Genomic DNA, 18,145 nt, shown 5'->3' on the forward strand with positions numbered 1-18,145 from the left:
ATTAGTTATTATCTATATATATACATGTGTGTGTGTGTGTGTGTGTGTGTGTGTGTGTGGACAGTTGAAACATATTGTATAACGTATGCTACTTAGTTTAAATCAACAAAATAACCAAATCCAACTTAATTATATCCAACTCAATTTCTTGCAACTAAATATTGGAAAATAAATTACCTATTTATAATGTATATTATTTTATTTTAATCTATTTTCTACCTTCGTCAATTTTAGTTTCAAAATTTTGTTAAAGAGCGTGGAGTTTGAATTACATTGTTAACTGAACTTATTAAAATATATCCAACTATGTTCAAATAGACTTGTAGGGGATATAATTGGAATTTATTCGAGCTCCCTATTTAACTATCCCATATTAAACTTTGTACTGCCAATTTCACGCCTGCAGACATAACAATATTATTAAATCCTTCTAATAATGTTTGAATAAACTTTTTAGCCATTGTTAGAAACTTTTAGGAATTTTAGTAGCACCTTTATTTACTTATTTAACTTTAAACTGTTAATTTCGACCTAGCACATCACATTTTAATTAAAAAATTAAATCCGTAACCAAATGAAAACCATAATCCAACAACATTTATTGAGGTTTAAATGTATGTTAAAAATTGAATTTGATATTGAAATTGCAGTTGTATTTGAAGTTGAATTTAGAACTCAAATAACTAAATTTACTGTTTGAAAATACGAAATAAATTAACGATTATTGAAGCCATTTATTAAACACAAAATTGAAAATAAAGAGTTGGAAGTATATAAATCTATATTCTACTCCTGTGTTAATTGATGCTCGATAATAGCCTGTTGTCAAAACGAAATACCCATTATAATCTCGGATGATACAACATTATCCCAGTTAATTATAGGTAAATATAGGTTAAAACTTCAACAATGTATAAAAGAAAAATTTGAAATAGATTACCTATGCTACAAACAAATTATTAATCAATGATAAAATTTAATCATTAGAAGTTAAGATATTACTTTAACTTGACAAAATATAAAAATTGAACCATTAAACTCAAGTATAAAAGCAGTTACTAAGTTTAAATAACAAAAAAATGAAAAAATATTGGATCTTTCTTTCAAATGTGCTCAAAATACAGTGGATGTAAAGTATAATAAAATAATATAAAAGTTATAAGTATGCAATAATAATATTTTTAAATTACAATTTTATTAAATAACTAAAATTGTTATTTTTTGTTTAAACATCTAATATTGTACAAATTTAAACCTGAAATTAGTTTAAAAATAAACTATATATATGTATGTGTTTATAATTTATTTTTCGTTGCAATATGAACTATTTTTGACAAATCTTATTAGGTTAGGTTACACATTTTATGATGAAAGATAAATCTCTCAGAAAATTTATCATCCGCCAATATGAACTTTTTTGTTTTATCAATAATATAAATGTTTATTCAACTTAATACCTTTTTAAAAACAAATTACTCATTACAATTTATAAGTCAATTTTTTCAGGTATGAGTGGTATTACGAACTGACTTCAAGAGTAATAGCTATCTAAAACTTTAAATGGTGTTGCGATCTGGTTCCAGATACCTGCTTCGATATCCCTAACCATCAGTCTAACTTTTGTGTCGGTCTTCTAACAGATGGTCTCTTCCAATAGAAGAGGTAGTTGTAGTTATGGTAACTAATCTAGGCAGAATTTTTGTGATATCATTGTAACATTTGATATTCTAATCAATCCATTTCGTTATGGTGAACACTCGAGGTCGACTTTTCTTAATTGAGACGTGTAGTTTTCGTTTAATTATCTTATTAAATTAGAACACTGGTATACGACTACGTTCTTTACAATGGTCTTAGTATAATTAATTGTGTTTCTAATTTCTTGATTTTTTACGTCACCTTCACGTGTCGTATATAGGTTTTTATATTTATTATTTTAGAAATTTACTAGGTACATAACACGCACATATAAACACGTATGCTTAAAGAATTGCCTACATCTACTCCTTCAACGTTCAAATCAATCGATACACTCAATATTAAGAATAATAGAATATAATAATATTCTAAATTATATTCCATCATTATGTAATAATATGCGTATTACGTCACACGTCATAAACCTTAATGCACATCATCAACAAAAAAAACTTTATATCAAAAATCAAAATACAAAACTTAATAGCATGACTGTAGTAGGTATATACCAAAATTAATACCTATAATTAATAAAGATACAGAAAAATAATAACTTGTTCTATATCCGGTTCTTCTAAATTGATCTAAAAAAACAAGATTATCGCGCAAATACCAACTAACCATCGACCAAGTTAATAATCTAAAGTATAATAATAATTTAAATGTATTTTCCGGTTTTTATCAAAACGTACATAATTTTAAACAAAATTGTCTTTTATAAATAAAAAAAATAAACTGTTACTTGAATTATCATTTTCTATATCAAACAAAATTTTCAAAATAATTAAAATAATTTTAATTTATTTAAAGACCATCTGTAATTATAAAATTGTTTAAAATTTTCTATTTTAAGTTCTAATAACATTGTTTAAACTAGATTAAAAAACTTTAAAATAGAAATTATATAATAGAAAGTTTCATATAAATATTTTTATATTATAACCTTTTAGCAATTTAAATATATTAGCACAAATTTCATTATAAACGTCTGAAGTTTAATAGTTTTAATGAAATCAAATATTTATATGCAAAATATAACAATTTTAGTATATTAATTTTATTATATTTGAAAATGTCTATGAAAACTTGAAATTTTTCGTAGATATGTTATTACATTTTACTATACCCAATGACATTTTCAACAATGACATTTTCATAATATGTTAATTGATTTATTTTAAGCTATTATCTATATTTACATCATATTATTAAAAGTAAAATTATTTAAAAAGATAGCAATATAAATATATGATAAATAAACCTGGTAATTTAGACTAATAGACCATAGAATCATTTAAAAAAAGTGTCTATCTTCACAATCGACTTGCGAGTAAATATACTTTGAAAAATAAAAAACCATCTGCGTCTGTCTTAAATTAAAATATATAATAAATAATAATGTTTAATAAAAACACGCATATTAAAGTTTAGATTAAATAATAATACTGTGCCAGAGTTATTAGTTTAAATTAAACGTAGGTATTGTTTTTATATAACAATTAACAATATTTTATAACTGGAAACGACTTTTACAGACGACGATGTTGCATATATTTTGTGCTACGATCTGCATCCTTTTATAGTTTGTTTGGATTATGAAACTCATCTACAACTTTTCTTATTTATAAGGATCTATCTGTAACGCTATACTTATTGGATCTCACATTGGTACCCATCTATATGGCAAGCGATAAGTACTGTGATAGAGTTGATTATAAAAGGAAATCGATATGGTGTTATTGTATGATATCCTTTGGTTTCTTTGTTAATCATCTTGTTTTGTTATGGTTAATACGAATCTAAGAATAGTTAAGCGTGTTTGAATATGTTAAAGAATGCTCATTCTTTAATAAAATGATTGAAAAAAATAAATAATGACTGTAATTGTACAACTCGGCATTAAGATATTGATATTATAGTGTTTCGAATTATTATTTACCCATTATTTTATGTATAGTGTTGCATACCCGATTATTAAACAATCAACGGGCATTGTTGAAAATTTGTGAGAATAAAATAATAAACGCCATAATTTTATTTAGTTATTATAAAATAATTTGAAAAAATACTAAGTTCAAAATAATATTCAATTGTAACATAATATTAATATTTCTTAGTAATATAATGTACCGTGCAGTGTGCCCATGTAAATATATTTTATACATACCGCTCGAGTTTACGATTTTATACAGGTACTCGATCACCACTCGACAGGTGCTCCAGACTCGGTGACAAAAAAATATAAATCCGAAAACGCTCTTGCGGATTCCTTTCTTCTCTCCCCCTCCTACGCGGAGATGAGAAATCTTTGTGATGTACCCCTATCATATTATATTCTTATAATTCGCACTACTGCATGTACTCCATGGTATGGACTGGTTGCCTATTGCCTCGTAAAAATTGAATGAATAACTTTATCATTCATAATATAATGTGTACCTATACCTACCTCCCTACATTTCTTTATTTTATTATGTTTAATACTTATTTAGTCTTGTGGTTTCAAATAATTTCAACGTGTTAATTTTTACAATGTCTTATATCTATATAGATATAGATTAACTGTTAAACACGTTTTTACATAGTTAAATCCATGTTTATCCATAAAAAAAAAATGCAAGAGTTTATAACGTTAACTGAATAATAATTCGTTACATTTTTTTTTTTTTTTTTTAACATAAAACCATAAGGTAACGCAAAGTACTGGCGTAAAAAAAACACTCCTATCGTAAATACTAGCGATTACCCGTATTTTAGGTAGGTATAATATAGTTACGTGTGATCATCGTGTTGAGTAGGTATATACACATTATTATACTATATACAAATTATACATCGCCGTTTATTCCCTATACCTCTAACTACTATCATATTGTTAAAGTAAATTTAAAGCAATACCTACGCCAAGTGATCAGATACGTACAATTGCTGTAAAATCGGGGCAGGTATACGTGGTATACATAAGTTGTATAACGCCTTAAAAGGACAAAATTAAAACAAAGTAAAATACAGTATACTAATAAAGCATTTGTTTTTATTATAAATACGTTTGCGATCGATTACATCGAAACCATAAAATCGGGACGAAAGCTAAACGTTCAATGATTAAAGCCAGTACATTTTACTGTCCCAGCTATGTAGAGACGAAAATTATTTAACTCGTACCAACAAAAAAAAATCGGTACTGCGCTGCATAATATGTAAAATCAGAACGTCTGGTAGTCGCACTAACCAAATCTTCGTATAATACAAGGTATGCATTGTGTTCTACGACTGCAGACTGCGTGCCCAACTCTCTCTTACACACGTTTATCATATATATATATATAGGTATATATGCTATTGTGTGCAGGTGACGATCATAACAGGTCGCAGGACACCAGGTGCAACATCTTTTATTGTTGGTACGTGGGTGGGTGGGTTCACATACAGTGATTCATTCAGCAACACCATTATATTTACATAGCCGCCACCACTCCTACCAACAAAGTACGTAGGTACCTATGTATAATTTTATACTGCTACAAGCTGTTTGTGATTTCGAGAAGACATTATTCGAATTATCATCGGACAAACGAAAATCGTCGTAAAAACCTACGCTATTGCACGCAGTGCAAGGTTTATATTAGGTATATTATAATATTCGTATATTTTATACAGCTTTATAATCGCTGATGGTGCAATAGGTAGGTAGGTATTACCACTGTCTATGGTAATACGGTAGCCGAGTATCAAAAATACGAAATTATTATAATATGCATTTGATGCTGAAATCGCTATACGCGTAATGCGATAATATCAAATGTGGTAGGTACATTAATCACGGTGATTAATGAGTCTTCAAATCGTGTGAGGAGATACGACAGTAATATAAATTTCTTTCAAAAAAGCGTTTACTGCTGAACCACAAATTGGCAAATCCAACCATCGGATGCCAAAAAAATACAACATATTGTATACCTCTATATTATAAATAATAATAGTAATAATATAATAATATATTTCTATATTATTATTATTATTATTATTATTATACATTTTTAACGATCCGGCTCGACGTCGGATTCGCGTCGGTCGTCGGACGACGCCGCCGGTGTAGAGTTTCGTACGAACGGGCCCGCCCACAAATGGTAACTGTGTATCGAAGGTCCTTGACAAAAAACCTACGGGCAACATTATTTAAATTTAAACAAAAAAAAAAAAAAAACAAATACAAACACTATCATCGTCGTTTAAGAATTAGTGATAACGGTTCTTCATTCTCTCATTAGTCGTTTATACTGCAGTTAATGTTCGCACTGCTCTTAGTAGGTTGTTGTCGTTCTAGGTGACTGGTGCCTTGCGCTTTGTGTTTGATTTTTTTTTTCCATCCTGCCGACGCGAATGACAATTTGAAATTCGAATGATGTAGGCGTACTCGGTTAGACGTCTTCCACGCGCATCGAATATTATCTCGGCAGTTCGTTTCGTATTAGTCCGTGTTTTTGTGCGCTCGCGATGTGACGGAAAAACATGGATCCTCGAATAGGTAGCCGACCGACATGAAGTGTAAGGATCATTCATCATTATGCCCTGTTGAACGCGGATAATGGCCCGATGAGAGACGCTTAATACTTACTATTTTTGCAGCATCCGTTCGTCGAAGACTATTATCGTTTCTCGTTGGTAGTATAACTGTTTGATACGATCATGTTGGTTGCATATCTGTTGTTCGTAACAACTCTGTTGTACGAAGCTGCGATTTGCAACGCCAAGAAAGTCTGTTACAAGAAATGTGAATGCCTCGGCACCTACGTCGACTGTAGCAAAACAATGGTTAACGCATTTCCAGAAGCATTACCTCAGTGGATGGAAACTTTGTAAGTAAACCAAATTTCCATCTAGTTATTTGGCCATTTTTACGTTACCTATCCGTCGTTTTTAGTGCTGGGAATTATATATATAAATTAGTCGTATTTTAATGTATTTCAATAACTATGTTACGATTTATCTAATGTTTAACTTAGATAAATATGGACTTATCTAAATAGATTTATGTAGGTAGATAATTTCAATATTGTGGTAGATTTATAAAAATATACTAATAAATTATTTATTTATTTTAATCTTCGTATTATGTTACAAATATGAACTATAAGACATAAGCACCTCCTAATCCAAGTTTCAAATAAAACCAATATTACTAATATCAAATAAGAAGAAATTCATAATTTTTTTCTCGTTATTATTATCTAAAATGATATCACGATAATGCATACATGTTATGCACTCCACGAGCTTTAATGAAATATTAAGTATTAATTTATTATCTTATCTTTTAAAAATAGATAAATATTTAATTCATAGAGATCACATATTTTAGATTTTTAAAGATTGTATTTTTACGCACACGATACATATACACATGAAATGTAAATTACCAATACTCAATAATCATGTTGTGCACTCACTTCTCAGTAGACAGTATTTAGTTCTGAGTTCAGTACATCGCATATCTATGTAATTAGTATTTATGTATTTTGAGTATTTAAGGTGAATTTTATAACTTATTTTTGATAATTGGTAGATTACGAGTAGCTATAAGTTGAGCTATAAGTGCATACTTAGGCATTTGACAAGATATATTCTGAACTCATTTTTCCGAGCATTTTTTCTTGTTTATGAGATAAATAATTTTTTTTCGATTAATTTATATTAAATTGTATGAATTGTTGTATGCATTTATGAAACTGAAAAGGCGTGTAAGTATTTATTATTAAGAGTCAATTAACTATGTTTTTTATTTATTCTAAAAATAATATTCAAAAATGTATAGTATAATTAAAATAAAAGGTAATCAACATAATCCATACTGTATGCATCTATAGAATACAAATAAGTGTAAAAAATAGTAGTTATCTATATTTTTATTATGATGAACGTATTGTTGTCATTATCTAGATAAATTATATTTATATTAGCTTTATTTTTACCCAGATTAGTAAAATACATACTAATCCTAAATTTAAAATAGATTTAAATAAAAATAAAAATAATTTATTTATAATTAAATTTTAAATGCTCACATTAAGTTAATTTTAATTTTAGAGCTATATTTATTAAACTAAATGAGTTTAAAAAAAAAAAATCCTACCTAAATATGGTAACAAAAATGGGTATCGCTATATAACTCAAACATTTTAACTGTAAATGAAAGTACCGGAAAGATAAATAGTTTCAAAATATTTTAATCCAAATCCTTAATACATACACTATTTTAATCGTTAATTTTTATGTTTTTATTTTCAGAGATTTGAGCTTAAATAAAATTGATGGGAATCTGACAATTGATACCAATAGTTACTTACATCTAACAACATTGTAAGTAATCAACATTAAACCTATTTAAATTGTGTAATAACTTAAATTATTACTCTAATAATTACATTTTATATTAATACTGTTAATTATTAATTATGATACAGAGATAAAATTCTTGTGCAATATATTTTGTAAATAATTATTAAAATGAACATTATGTGCATTTAAATAAATAATTAACTTACCCATATGGTGACCAAATGTCCATAATTTAGTGCTTTTTCAGTTTTGCCCCATTTTTGAGATATGTATCACATTTTTTAAATTATCATATCATTTGATTTCACTGATTATGTATAAATCAATTAATTTTTTTACATGTAATGGTTAAAAAAAAATTAGTTTGAAATATGAGCAAACTGATTAGCTTAAATTTCAATAAAAAATATAGGGCTTAACATTTTTTCTAAGCATAACTTTTATATTTAGTATAATTTAAGAATTTGTAACAGTCCTTAACATTATAAATGTATTCAAAAATATGTTTTTTTTTCAGTTTTTATATAACTCATATTTGTACCTATGTAATTAGTAATACCTATTCTACTATTATATGAACTTAAATTTTAAAATTAATTATATTCAAATAAATTGTTTAAAATTTAATAATTGAAATTTTTTGTGTTTCTAGGAAACTTACCAAGAACTCAATTTCATATTTTCCAGTATTTGTGAACAAATCAAATATCAGTCATTTAAACTTGTAAGCTTAATTTTTTTTTAATTGATAAAAGTTATAGTATTTATATTAAATTATTTTTTAAACTTTTCAGAGCACATAACAAAATAGAAAAATTGGAGGCTCTAGAAAATTTACCTAACTTGAAAACTTTGGACATGAACAAAAATAAACTGATATTTTTAGATGATAATACTTTTTCACAATCTAAACACTTCAAAATTCTGTTAGTATAACATTTAACATAATTGTTAATAATAATAAAATATAGATTTTAAGAAATCTATTGTATATTCATTACTTATTATATATTTATATGTACTTTTTAGAAACCTTAACAATAATTTTATCACCAACTTAAGTGCAAATTGTTTTGATGCATTGACAAATTTAGTAGAATTGAAAATATCTCATAATAAGTTGAACAATTTACCTATTGGATTATTCAAAAAACTAAAAAACCTTGAATTACTGTAAGCACTTTCTGATTTTGTATTTATGATGCACCATGTGTATTTTTTTTAACTATAACATTTAATTTTAATAAACATTTGTTATTTTTAGCGATTTAAGTAGAAATCACATAACTGTCATTCATGGTTTATTATTTATGGATTTGGTGAATTTGAAATCAATGATACTTCGACAAAATCAAATTGAAGATTTACAAGATGGATCATTTTTTGGATTGATAAATTTACAATCATTGTATGTTTATTTCATATGATATAATATATAAAACATTATCAAATTAAATTTAAAATATATTTTTTAATCAAAACAGCTTAATTGAATTGTTTTTGTAACTACTTTTTTTTTTATATATATAAATTCAGACATTTAGAAGATAATAATTTAAGCAAAATATCCAAAGGGTGGTTATACGGATTGAATTCACTTGTTTACTTAAATATAAGTTATAACAGATTAGATCAAATCAAAAGTGGATGGGAATATTGTGCAGAACTTGAAGAATTGTAAGTCATAAATTTAACATTATAATTTTGTAACAATAATTATTTTTGAATGTATAATACATTTGTAAAAACCATGCATAATTTATATTTTAATTAACGCACATGTACAATTTTATTCATTTAGGGATTTATCCTATAATAAACTACAGTACATTGAAAAAAGTAATTTAGAAAATTTAAGAAAGTTACAAAAACTACATTTAAATAACAATAGATTATCATTCATTGAAGAAGGATCATTTAACAATACACCTATGCTACAAATACTGTAAGTATTTAACTATATTTTTATAATTAATTTAAAAATCAATATTATGTTATAATCTATAATATATGTATGAAATAATATTTTCAATATATACCATAAAAAGTCGTAGATAAATTTAGGATATTAATTTGTGGAAAATCAATTTAATAACAACATTAAACCATTAATTTTTCAAATGTTTCCATCAGTAAATAAAATTGTAATGTTATATTTTTATTTTATTTTGTTTTTAAAGGTACAATTATTTTTTATTTGTCTATTTAATTTATTACTAATGTAATAATTGTATGTATTATATTTATAAATTCATGAAATATATTTACTTTATTATTTATAAAATTATATTTTTATTTTTTAGTCAAATGGATCACAATTATTTGTCATGGCTTATTGAAGATGCAAAAGAAACTTTTATTGGTCTGAGAAATTTGAAAAAATTAAGTTTAGCTAATAATAAAATATTATTCATTAAAAAAGAAGCATTTTCTGGCTTAGACAATCTAGATGAATTAAATTTACTTCAAAATAATGTCCTAGAAATCCAAGATGAAGCATTCAAATATATGCCTAATCTTGAATATCTATATTTAAATAGTTCTTCACTAGTATGTGACTGCTCAATGTCGTGGCTTAAACAGCCAAATATATTTGAAGATTTACCATTTGATTACATAAATGCGTTTTGTGGCTTCCCAGAAAAAAATAAAGGAAAAAATTTGAAAGAAATATCCTTTACAGACTTCTCATGTCGTAAGTATTAATGATTTTAATCTTTAATTATTCTACTAATTTTTAATTATTTTAGTTGAGAATAGTCCAAAACCTATGATAGTATTCCATCCTGAATCAAAAATGGTTCTTGAACGGCAAAACATTACCTTAAAATGTGGGGTAAATTCTTCATCAACTGAAAAAATTAATTTTGTTTGGAAAAAAGATAATCATGATTTAGAATCTATTTCTACAAACCATTATTCATCCTTTGAGTTCAATGGTATGACACAATTTTCTGTTTTAAACTTGTATAATATATCGATGTCACAAAGTGGTAAATATCAATGTGTTGCTTCCAATGAGTTTGGTATCACTTATTCTAATCGTTCAGTCTTATCAGTTGTTGGTAAGTATTAAATAGATTTAACATAATAATGGTTAAATATTTATTTTATTTTTTTATTTTTAGTTTATCCATTTTTTGCTAAAGTCCCTGGAAATAGCTCTGTAAAGACTGGTCTTACTGCTAAGTTAGAATGTGCTGCAAATGGATATCCAGCTCCTCAAATATCTTGGCAAAAAGATGGAGGAACTGATTTTCCAGCAGCACAAGAACGTCGTATGAAAGTAATGGCTAGAGATGATGTATTTTTAATTGTCGATGTAAAATTAGTTGACATGGGCATATATAGCTGTACTGCCAAAAATGTTGCTGGAATGATAGCTGCAAATGCAACACTAAATGTTTTAGGTATAAAAATACTATTGTAACTATTTTTCATATTTAAATTTCTTTTTTTACAATGTTATTTATTTTTATTCAATGTATTTTTTTCACAGAACCCCCTTGGTTTAAAACTGAAATGTCCAACAAACAAGTTAGGGTTGGCGAAGAAGTCGTTTTAGAGTGTTTAAGTTATGGATCCCCAAAACCAAAAATAAAATGGACTAAAGATGGCATTATTCTTACCTTGAGTAATAGACACTTTTTTACTGCTGAAAATCAACTTTTAGTTATAATGGAAGCAAATACAGATGATTCAGGCACTTATCAATGTGAAATAACTAATTCTTTAGGAGTAAATAGTCAAAAAGTTGATGTTCTAGTTATGCCATGTAAGTATTATTTCATATATATATTAAGTATTTTCTTAAATAATGTGTTGTTTGTATAATAAAAATAAAGATTAAATACATCTAATAAAAACTAAAAGTAATGTCAAATTAAAAACAAAATAACTAATAATAATTGTTATGGAGAACTTTCATTCCATATTATGTTGTTTCATTATTACTCATGTACAACATAACATTAACGTTCAACAGAATCCATTACTGTTAACTTTAATATTATAATCTATTTACCTATAACCTAACTTAAAGATAGGAATATTGTCTTAGACAACTTAGAACTTTTGATTGATCTTTTTATTTTAAAGTGAATTATGGTTATATAAAATATTACGATTATAAACTATTTATAATTCACTTTTAAATTTTAATATTAATAAAATCTCAAGAGATACCATAGACAATATTCTTACTTTTTAGATTTATAATATAAAAATTGACAAATATTTAAGTAACTACATAAAATGAATTCGGTTGAGTGAAAATTTGTTATTTGGCACATTTATTTTTATAAATTTTGTAAAATGAAGACGACACGTGTTAATTAAAATAACATTTGTATTTCTATTATATAAAATAGTAAACTTGACCAATAAGTTATGGTATTTTGACTAAATATTATCAGCATTTAAGTATATATTTTATCAATAATATACTCTATCATATCAACATTTTATCTTTAATAAATTATAAAATTAATTACATTTCTTTCAAACATACAATTATATTTCATAATATTAAAACAAACAATTAAAAATAATTGCTATAATAAAACTAATTGTTTTATTTTATAAAGAATTATTTAACTACTTTTTGTATTTCCAATAAATTATTTATGTATTACGTGAATACTATTAACTTAAATCATTTTTTATTTATTGAATCTATAACTATCCTTATATATATATATTTCCTCGCATAATATTATAATAAAAAAATGTTATAATTCTATAGATAAGATTCAAGATAGATTGGGTACATTACTCAACTTTATTTCAAAATGATACAATAAATTTATATTTTAAAATTAAAATGTTTTATGACATTACATTAATAATTGTATGAAATAAAAATGTATATTATAGGTATTATTTGCATAATAAATAAAAGTATTATATTTTATAAACCATATTAAATGCTATTAAAGATTATATTGTTTCAATTAAATTTTTAATTTTTTAGTGTATCGAAGTTTAATTCACGAATATACTCTTGGATTGGTCATCATTGTAATAATTATGTGCATTATAATTATAATAGCAATTTGGGTATTATTTGTTTATAAAGCAAAACGCCCTTCATCAAATTTGATCAATAATGCCGATAATAAATCGTTGGATTCTTCGAACAGCAAAGACAGTGGTACAGGTGAATCTACTAAAAGAAGTCAAGAACAATTATTCAATGAATGTAAATCTTATAACTAAACTTTTGAAAACTAATTAAATTACTAAAATTATTATTTTTTTATTTAGTAGGTTTGAGTACGGGTCAGAAATTGAATAATAATGTTGGCAATTTATCCCCTGAAATAAATTTGCCGTTACTTACACACGCTTCTGTTGTTCTTGGCGAAAATTCTGTTACGTACAAAAATTCAAAAACTGCCATCCAATTACCAACTGCAAAACCAAATGAAACTGTTGAAGACCAAACGACGAAATGTGATAAAAGTTCTGAAAGACCATGTTCTAAACCAACTCCACTACCAAATGAGACTCAGAATTCACCTCCAATTGCTCAACAGTCAAGTTCTCATGCCAGCTTTCATGAACCGTCTATTGAAGTTTGTTAGTTTATAACTTAAAAAAAATTTAAGAAGTTTTTTATCTGCCTATAGTATTATATAGAATGTATATATTGTTTTTTTTCCTACTATTATTCCAAGACCAATAGTAACCTTTGCCTGTGACTTTTGGTCCATTAAAAAATAAAGTAATTAAAAAAACTTGCGATATGAAAAAGGAAAGTCTTAGAAACATTTGCGGACTAATGTTATATAACAACCTAGAAATACACGAAAAAAGACATAATGAAGAGCTGTATTCTCTTCAAGCAAAATCCAATATACTCATATTTATAAGAAATACGTGACTAGAATGGCTGGGATGTGTATAGAGTACAAAATAAGGACGTATTAACAAATGTCCCATAGGAAAATAAACAAGAAAAGATCACTTGAAGATCTAAATGGAAAAATACTGTAAATAAGAATATTAGATGCAACAATAGAAAGGAGTTTGGATAAGAAAAATGGAGAAGCTTATTAGTGGCAGTGCAGGATTGTGATCATGGATCGTTAAGCTGTCGATTCTGATTATTATTCCGACTTAATCCTACTTAGATATTATTGAAATATCAAAATGGTTCCTGTCTTTAATTTTTGTTTTTTTAATAATTTTAAGATTATTTTATTTGAATATATTAACAAAATAATGTAATACTTCTATTTACTTTAAACCTTCGACATGAGTTTTTTTTTTTTTAAATGATTTGTATTTATTGTGATTGTAATTTCCATAAGCTAACTCAATTATTAAGAAGGTGAATTGATACGTATTACTGTTAAAATGCTTTCAATTTTTTACTTGTATTGTTATTGAACTTTATATGACTATTAATAGCATATGCCAGAATATTATTTTTATTGTTGGTTAATTAACAATTTAATTAGCTACTACTAAATTATAACACAATGCATTGAACTCTTGATTATTCCTGAGCTAACTATCTGTAGTCTTCCTCAAAACTATAATGAATTATTTATCTTCCACCCAGGGGTTTGGTATCTGAAGACGACATACTTTTTTGTCAAGTTTCGCTTCCAATGTAAAAATTTGCTCATGATTACTGTACCACCCTTATCAAGAGTTTACTGTAACTATTTTTATTTCAATTGTTACAAATTGTGTTTTACGATTTTTATATGTATTATGGATCTCATTACAAATATTTTTACAGTAAAACTACTCGTATTTTGTACTACTTAATTAAAAATAATAACAAATAAAATACAAGTATTTAATAATATTTTAATTGTTTTTTTTTTTTTTTACAAAGTTAATTAAAATTGATCAACAACCATCAACATTTGTCTAACCATTTTATCAACAAATATTAGATTGAACAGGTACTCAGATGTACAAGTGTGCTGTAATGTACCGGGCTGGAAGCTATTGAACGTTTGACGGTATAAGTAACACATTCGTTTTAAATATCGAGAAGTTTTAAATTACCTTTATTGAGTATAATATACAATATATATATATATACATAAATACTCGATGGTAATACTATAGAGTACATTCATATTCGATCTATACAATTTATAATAATGTGTATGATGGAATGTATTCACCAGGGAAAAATTAATCAAGTCCATATCATTCGTGTTTGAATTATTCATAGATAATATATTATCTATAGAATTATTAATCCATGATAAATTATAACAGCAATGTGATAAAATGTCTGATAACGGATAAAGATAACTCACTAATTGCCAAATTTTAAGTTAAATGAAGAAAATATAATTTTTAAAATACAGCGATTACTTGCAATCTCCAGTGTGAAACTTATAAGCTATTTAGTCCTACCTTTTTTTTGAATAAATGTGCTTTTTAATCACTTTTTCAATTATGAATTGATTTAATTATTATTTTTGTATTTTAAAACTCTTAAACAATCTACGTTCGATTTTCTTCTTGAAGATTAAAACTTTTAATTTCTTTTTGGATAATTAAATCCATTCTTAATGAATTTTTATAAAAATATATCAATGGTGTTGTGAATAATAGGACAAAAAATATTGACAGCTTCATCAATACTTCATCCTTTAGATAAATTTACACCAGTTGATCGTTGTCAATGCGAATGTTATTATGGAGTATCTAATTGCAATTAGAAAAATTATAAACAAGTAAGTCCAGATGATAGTTATCACAAGTGACAAGAGGACTGTCTGACTTATTAACAGATCATTAATTGTTGATCAGAGAGAAATCAAGAATTGGTCTACACAAATTTTCATCATTAAATTGAAAAACATTTAAATACTCGCATAAAAGTTTTTTAGTAAAATTCAGCTTGCCTTAAATTTAATAAGACAATAATTATCTAAAAGAGCTAGGTAGTCTCATTATTTAGATTGTAATTTATCTATCTCTAACCATAATTGAATTTTTAACATACAAAACATAAAATAATAAGTCATTAATATTAAATTTCACATAATATTACTAGCTGTTATTGAATCAAACCTTGAGGCACTATGAATAAACGCGTAATAAAAATTAATTAAAATTATTACAAAATGTCATTGTTTACATTTAAGTATAATACTAAATAGATTTATCTAATGACAAAAAGTTTCAATTCCTTACGAATAATATTTTTTTGAACTACATCGAAATAAGTAATTTGTATATTTTGTTTATATGAAATTTTGACAAAAAATTTGAACTTCAATTCATTTTGGATGAGAATATAATTAATTGTCTATAAATAGCTGAAAATTAATTTGATACTCTAGCATAATTAATTGTGAATAGAAAATAATAATGATTAATTATAGTAATAGCGGAATTTTTCAAGTTTCTACCGTTTTTAATTAAAATACAATAACACTAATATGGTAACGATTATGTGTAAAAGTGGATAACCAATGTCAAATTTCAACATTTCGTCCCTATGAAAAATGTTTATGACCATACAGTTTTCACCATGTCACCACACACATTTATACTTCCTGATTTTCATCATGAGGTATACACAATTCGCTAGTTGAAAAGAAAGTTAAAAAAACATACTTTAATAAAAATATTTTAATAAGTTATAAAAGAAAATATTGAAAAAATTATTATTTAAATTAAAACAGGCAATTATAAATTATGATTATTATCATTAAATAATATTGTGATTAAAAATCTAATTGAACTAAATACTTGAACCGGTATGTTTTTATGGTCGTAACTTAATCTTTTAATATTAATTTCATCGTTAAATAAAATAAATAAAAATACTATCAAAATAAATTACTATTCAAATAAATGTTTCAATAATAATAGATTTAATAAAGCATACATGTACAAAATAAATAAATTAAACCAATTTATCAATATTAATATTTATAAACTTTGCTTAAGGACAGGTAAACGGCAAGTATAAAAGTAGGTTATAGTTTTTACAAATTCTAACTACCAAATATGTATGTATTGTTCCATTTTAAATTATATCATACTCAATAAACTTAAATGTTATGTAATAATATAATAAAAGAAAAATATATTTATATGGATAAGTATATTTATTTGATATATTTGTATAATGTGTGTTATAAATAAAATATGTATATACAATATATTAAATCTAAAAAAATAGTAATCTTCACATACAATAATAATATATTAATATTACAACTTTTTTTTTTTTTGAGCCACAAACAAATATCATTTTGGATTACAGACAATCTCATTTAACACTATTGTATTCAAAAATAAAAGTATCAACAAATTAATTTTAAATTAAAATTTTGATTTTAACACAAATAAATTATTAATGTAAATCTTTTAAGTAAATATACATAATACATTGGTCCAAAATAACAAATTAAAAATACAGCTAATCTATTACAGTTGTCTAAGAAGGTGTTATCTGTAAATCCACATTATAATCATAAGTCCATTATACAATAACATGCAACATAATTACCAAAAACTAACTAACAAGGAAGCATAAATAGAGCCTTATTATTGATAACTTTATCACAACAACATTAATAATAATAATATTAATTATAAAAAGAGATTTTAAAATCAGATCTATTGTATTTTGTTTTGGTTTACATACAAAATAGTTAACTAGAAGACAAATTTGATTATTGTTAATTTTAAATGGAATAATATAAAATATAAATATATTAGTTAAAACATACAGCAAAGTATTATTTCAGTATTCATTTATTTTTAAAAACACATTAATAGGCAAGGTTTTTATGCAGAAACCTGCAATAACTTACTTTATTTTTAATTCAACTAGTGGTCTTATTTATTATTACTTTAAGGATATGTTTTTGTTGATTAAAGATGAGTAATTAAATGGTCTTCTATGTCAGTTGAAAATTTATGTTGAAATGGAATTAAAATATAATTTTATATAATACACAAATAAAAATATTAAAAAATCATTCTTATTACATTCGTAAAAAAAACAAAATAAATAAATATTTAATTTGAAACTGGTATATAATACTGTAAAATTACTAGCAGACGGTTTTATTTTATAGTAAAATAATTACTAACATAATAACAGTAATTATAA

The 18,145-nt window shown here is 25.0% G+C and overlaps 1 protein-coding gene across 4 annotated transcripts; it reads left to right on the forward strand.

The window, feature by feature from the left end:
• Positions 1 to 5,866: 5,866 nt before the first annotated feature.
• Positions 5,867 to 14,778, forward strand: LOC112603996 (leucine-rich repeats and immunoglobulin-like domains protein 3). 4 transcript variants are annotated; one of them, XM_025352847.1, is made up of 15 exons: positions 5,867 to 6,246; positions 6,328 to 6,557; positions 7,987 to 8,058; positions 8,690 to 8,761; positions 8,832 to 8,963; positions 9,067 to 9,210; positions 9,302 to 9,445; positions 9,574 to 9,714; positions 9,839 to 9,982; positions 10,341 to 10,732; positions 10,788 to 11,102; positions 11,166 to 11,447; positions 11,537 to 11,812; positions 13,010 to 13,237; positions 13,306 to 14,778. In XM_025352847.1, exons 2-15 carry the CDS (start codon positions 6,388 to 6,390, stop codon positions 13,620 to 13,622), a joined length of 2,829 nt encoding a protein of 942 aa, XP_025208632.1. In that variant the 5' UTR covers positions 5,867 to 6,246; positions 6,328 to 6,387; the 3' UTR covers positions 13,623 to 14,778. The 4 variants fall into 4 exon arrangements, with proteins under 4 accessions (XP_025208632.1, XP_025208633.1, XP_025208634.1 ...); XM_025352848.1 differs by having other exon boundaries at positions 13,010 to 13,195; positions 13,303 to 14,778; XM_025352849.1 differs by having other exon boundaries at positions 13,010 to 13,195.
• Positions 14,779 to 18,145: the final 3,367 nt, after the last annotated feature.

Source organism: Melanaphis sacchari, unplaced genomic scaffold, assembly GCF_002803265.2.
Source record: "Melanaphis sacchari strain LSU unplaced genomic scaffold, SCAv2.0 Contig117_pilon_pilon, whole genome shotgun sequence".
In the NCBI taxonomy this organism is placed as follows: domain Eukaryota; kingdom Metazoa; phylum Arthropoda; class Insecta; order Hemiptera; family Aphididae; genus Melanaphis; species Melanaphis sacchari.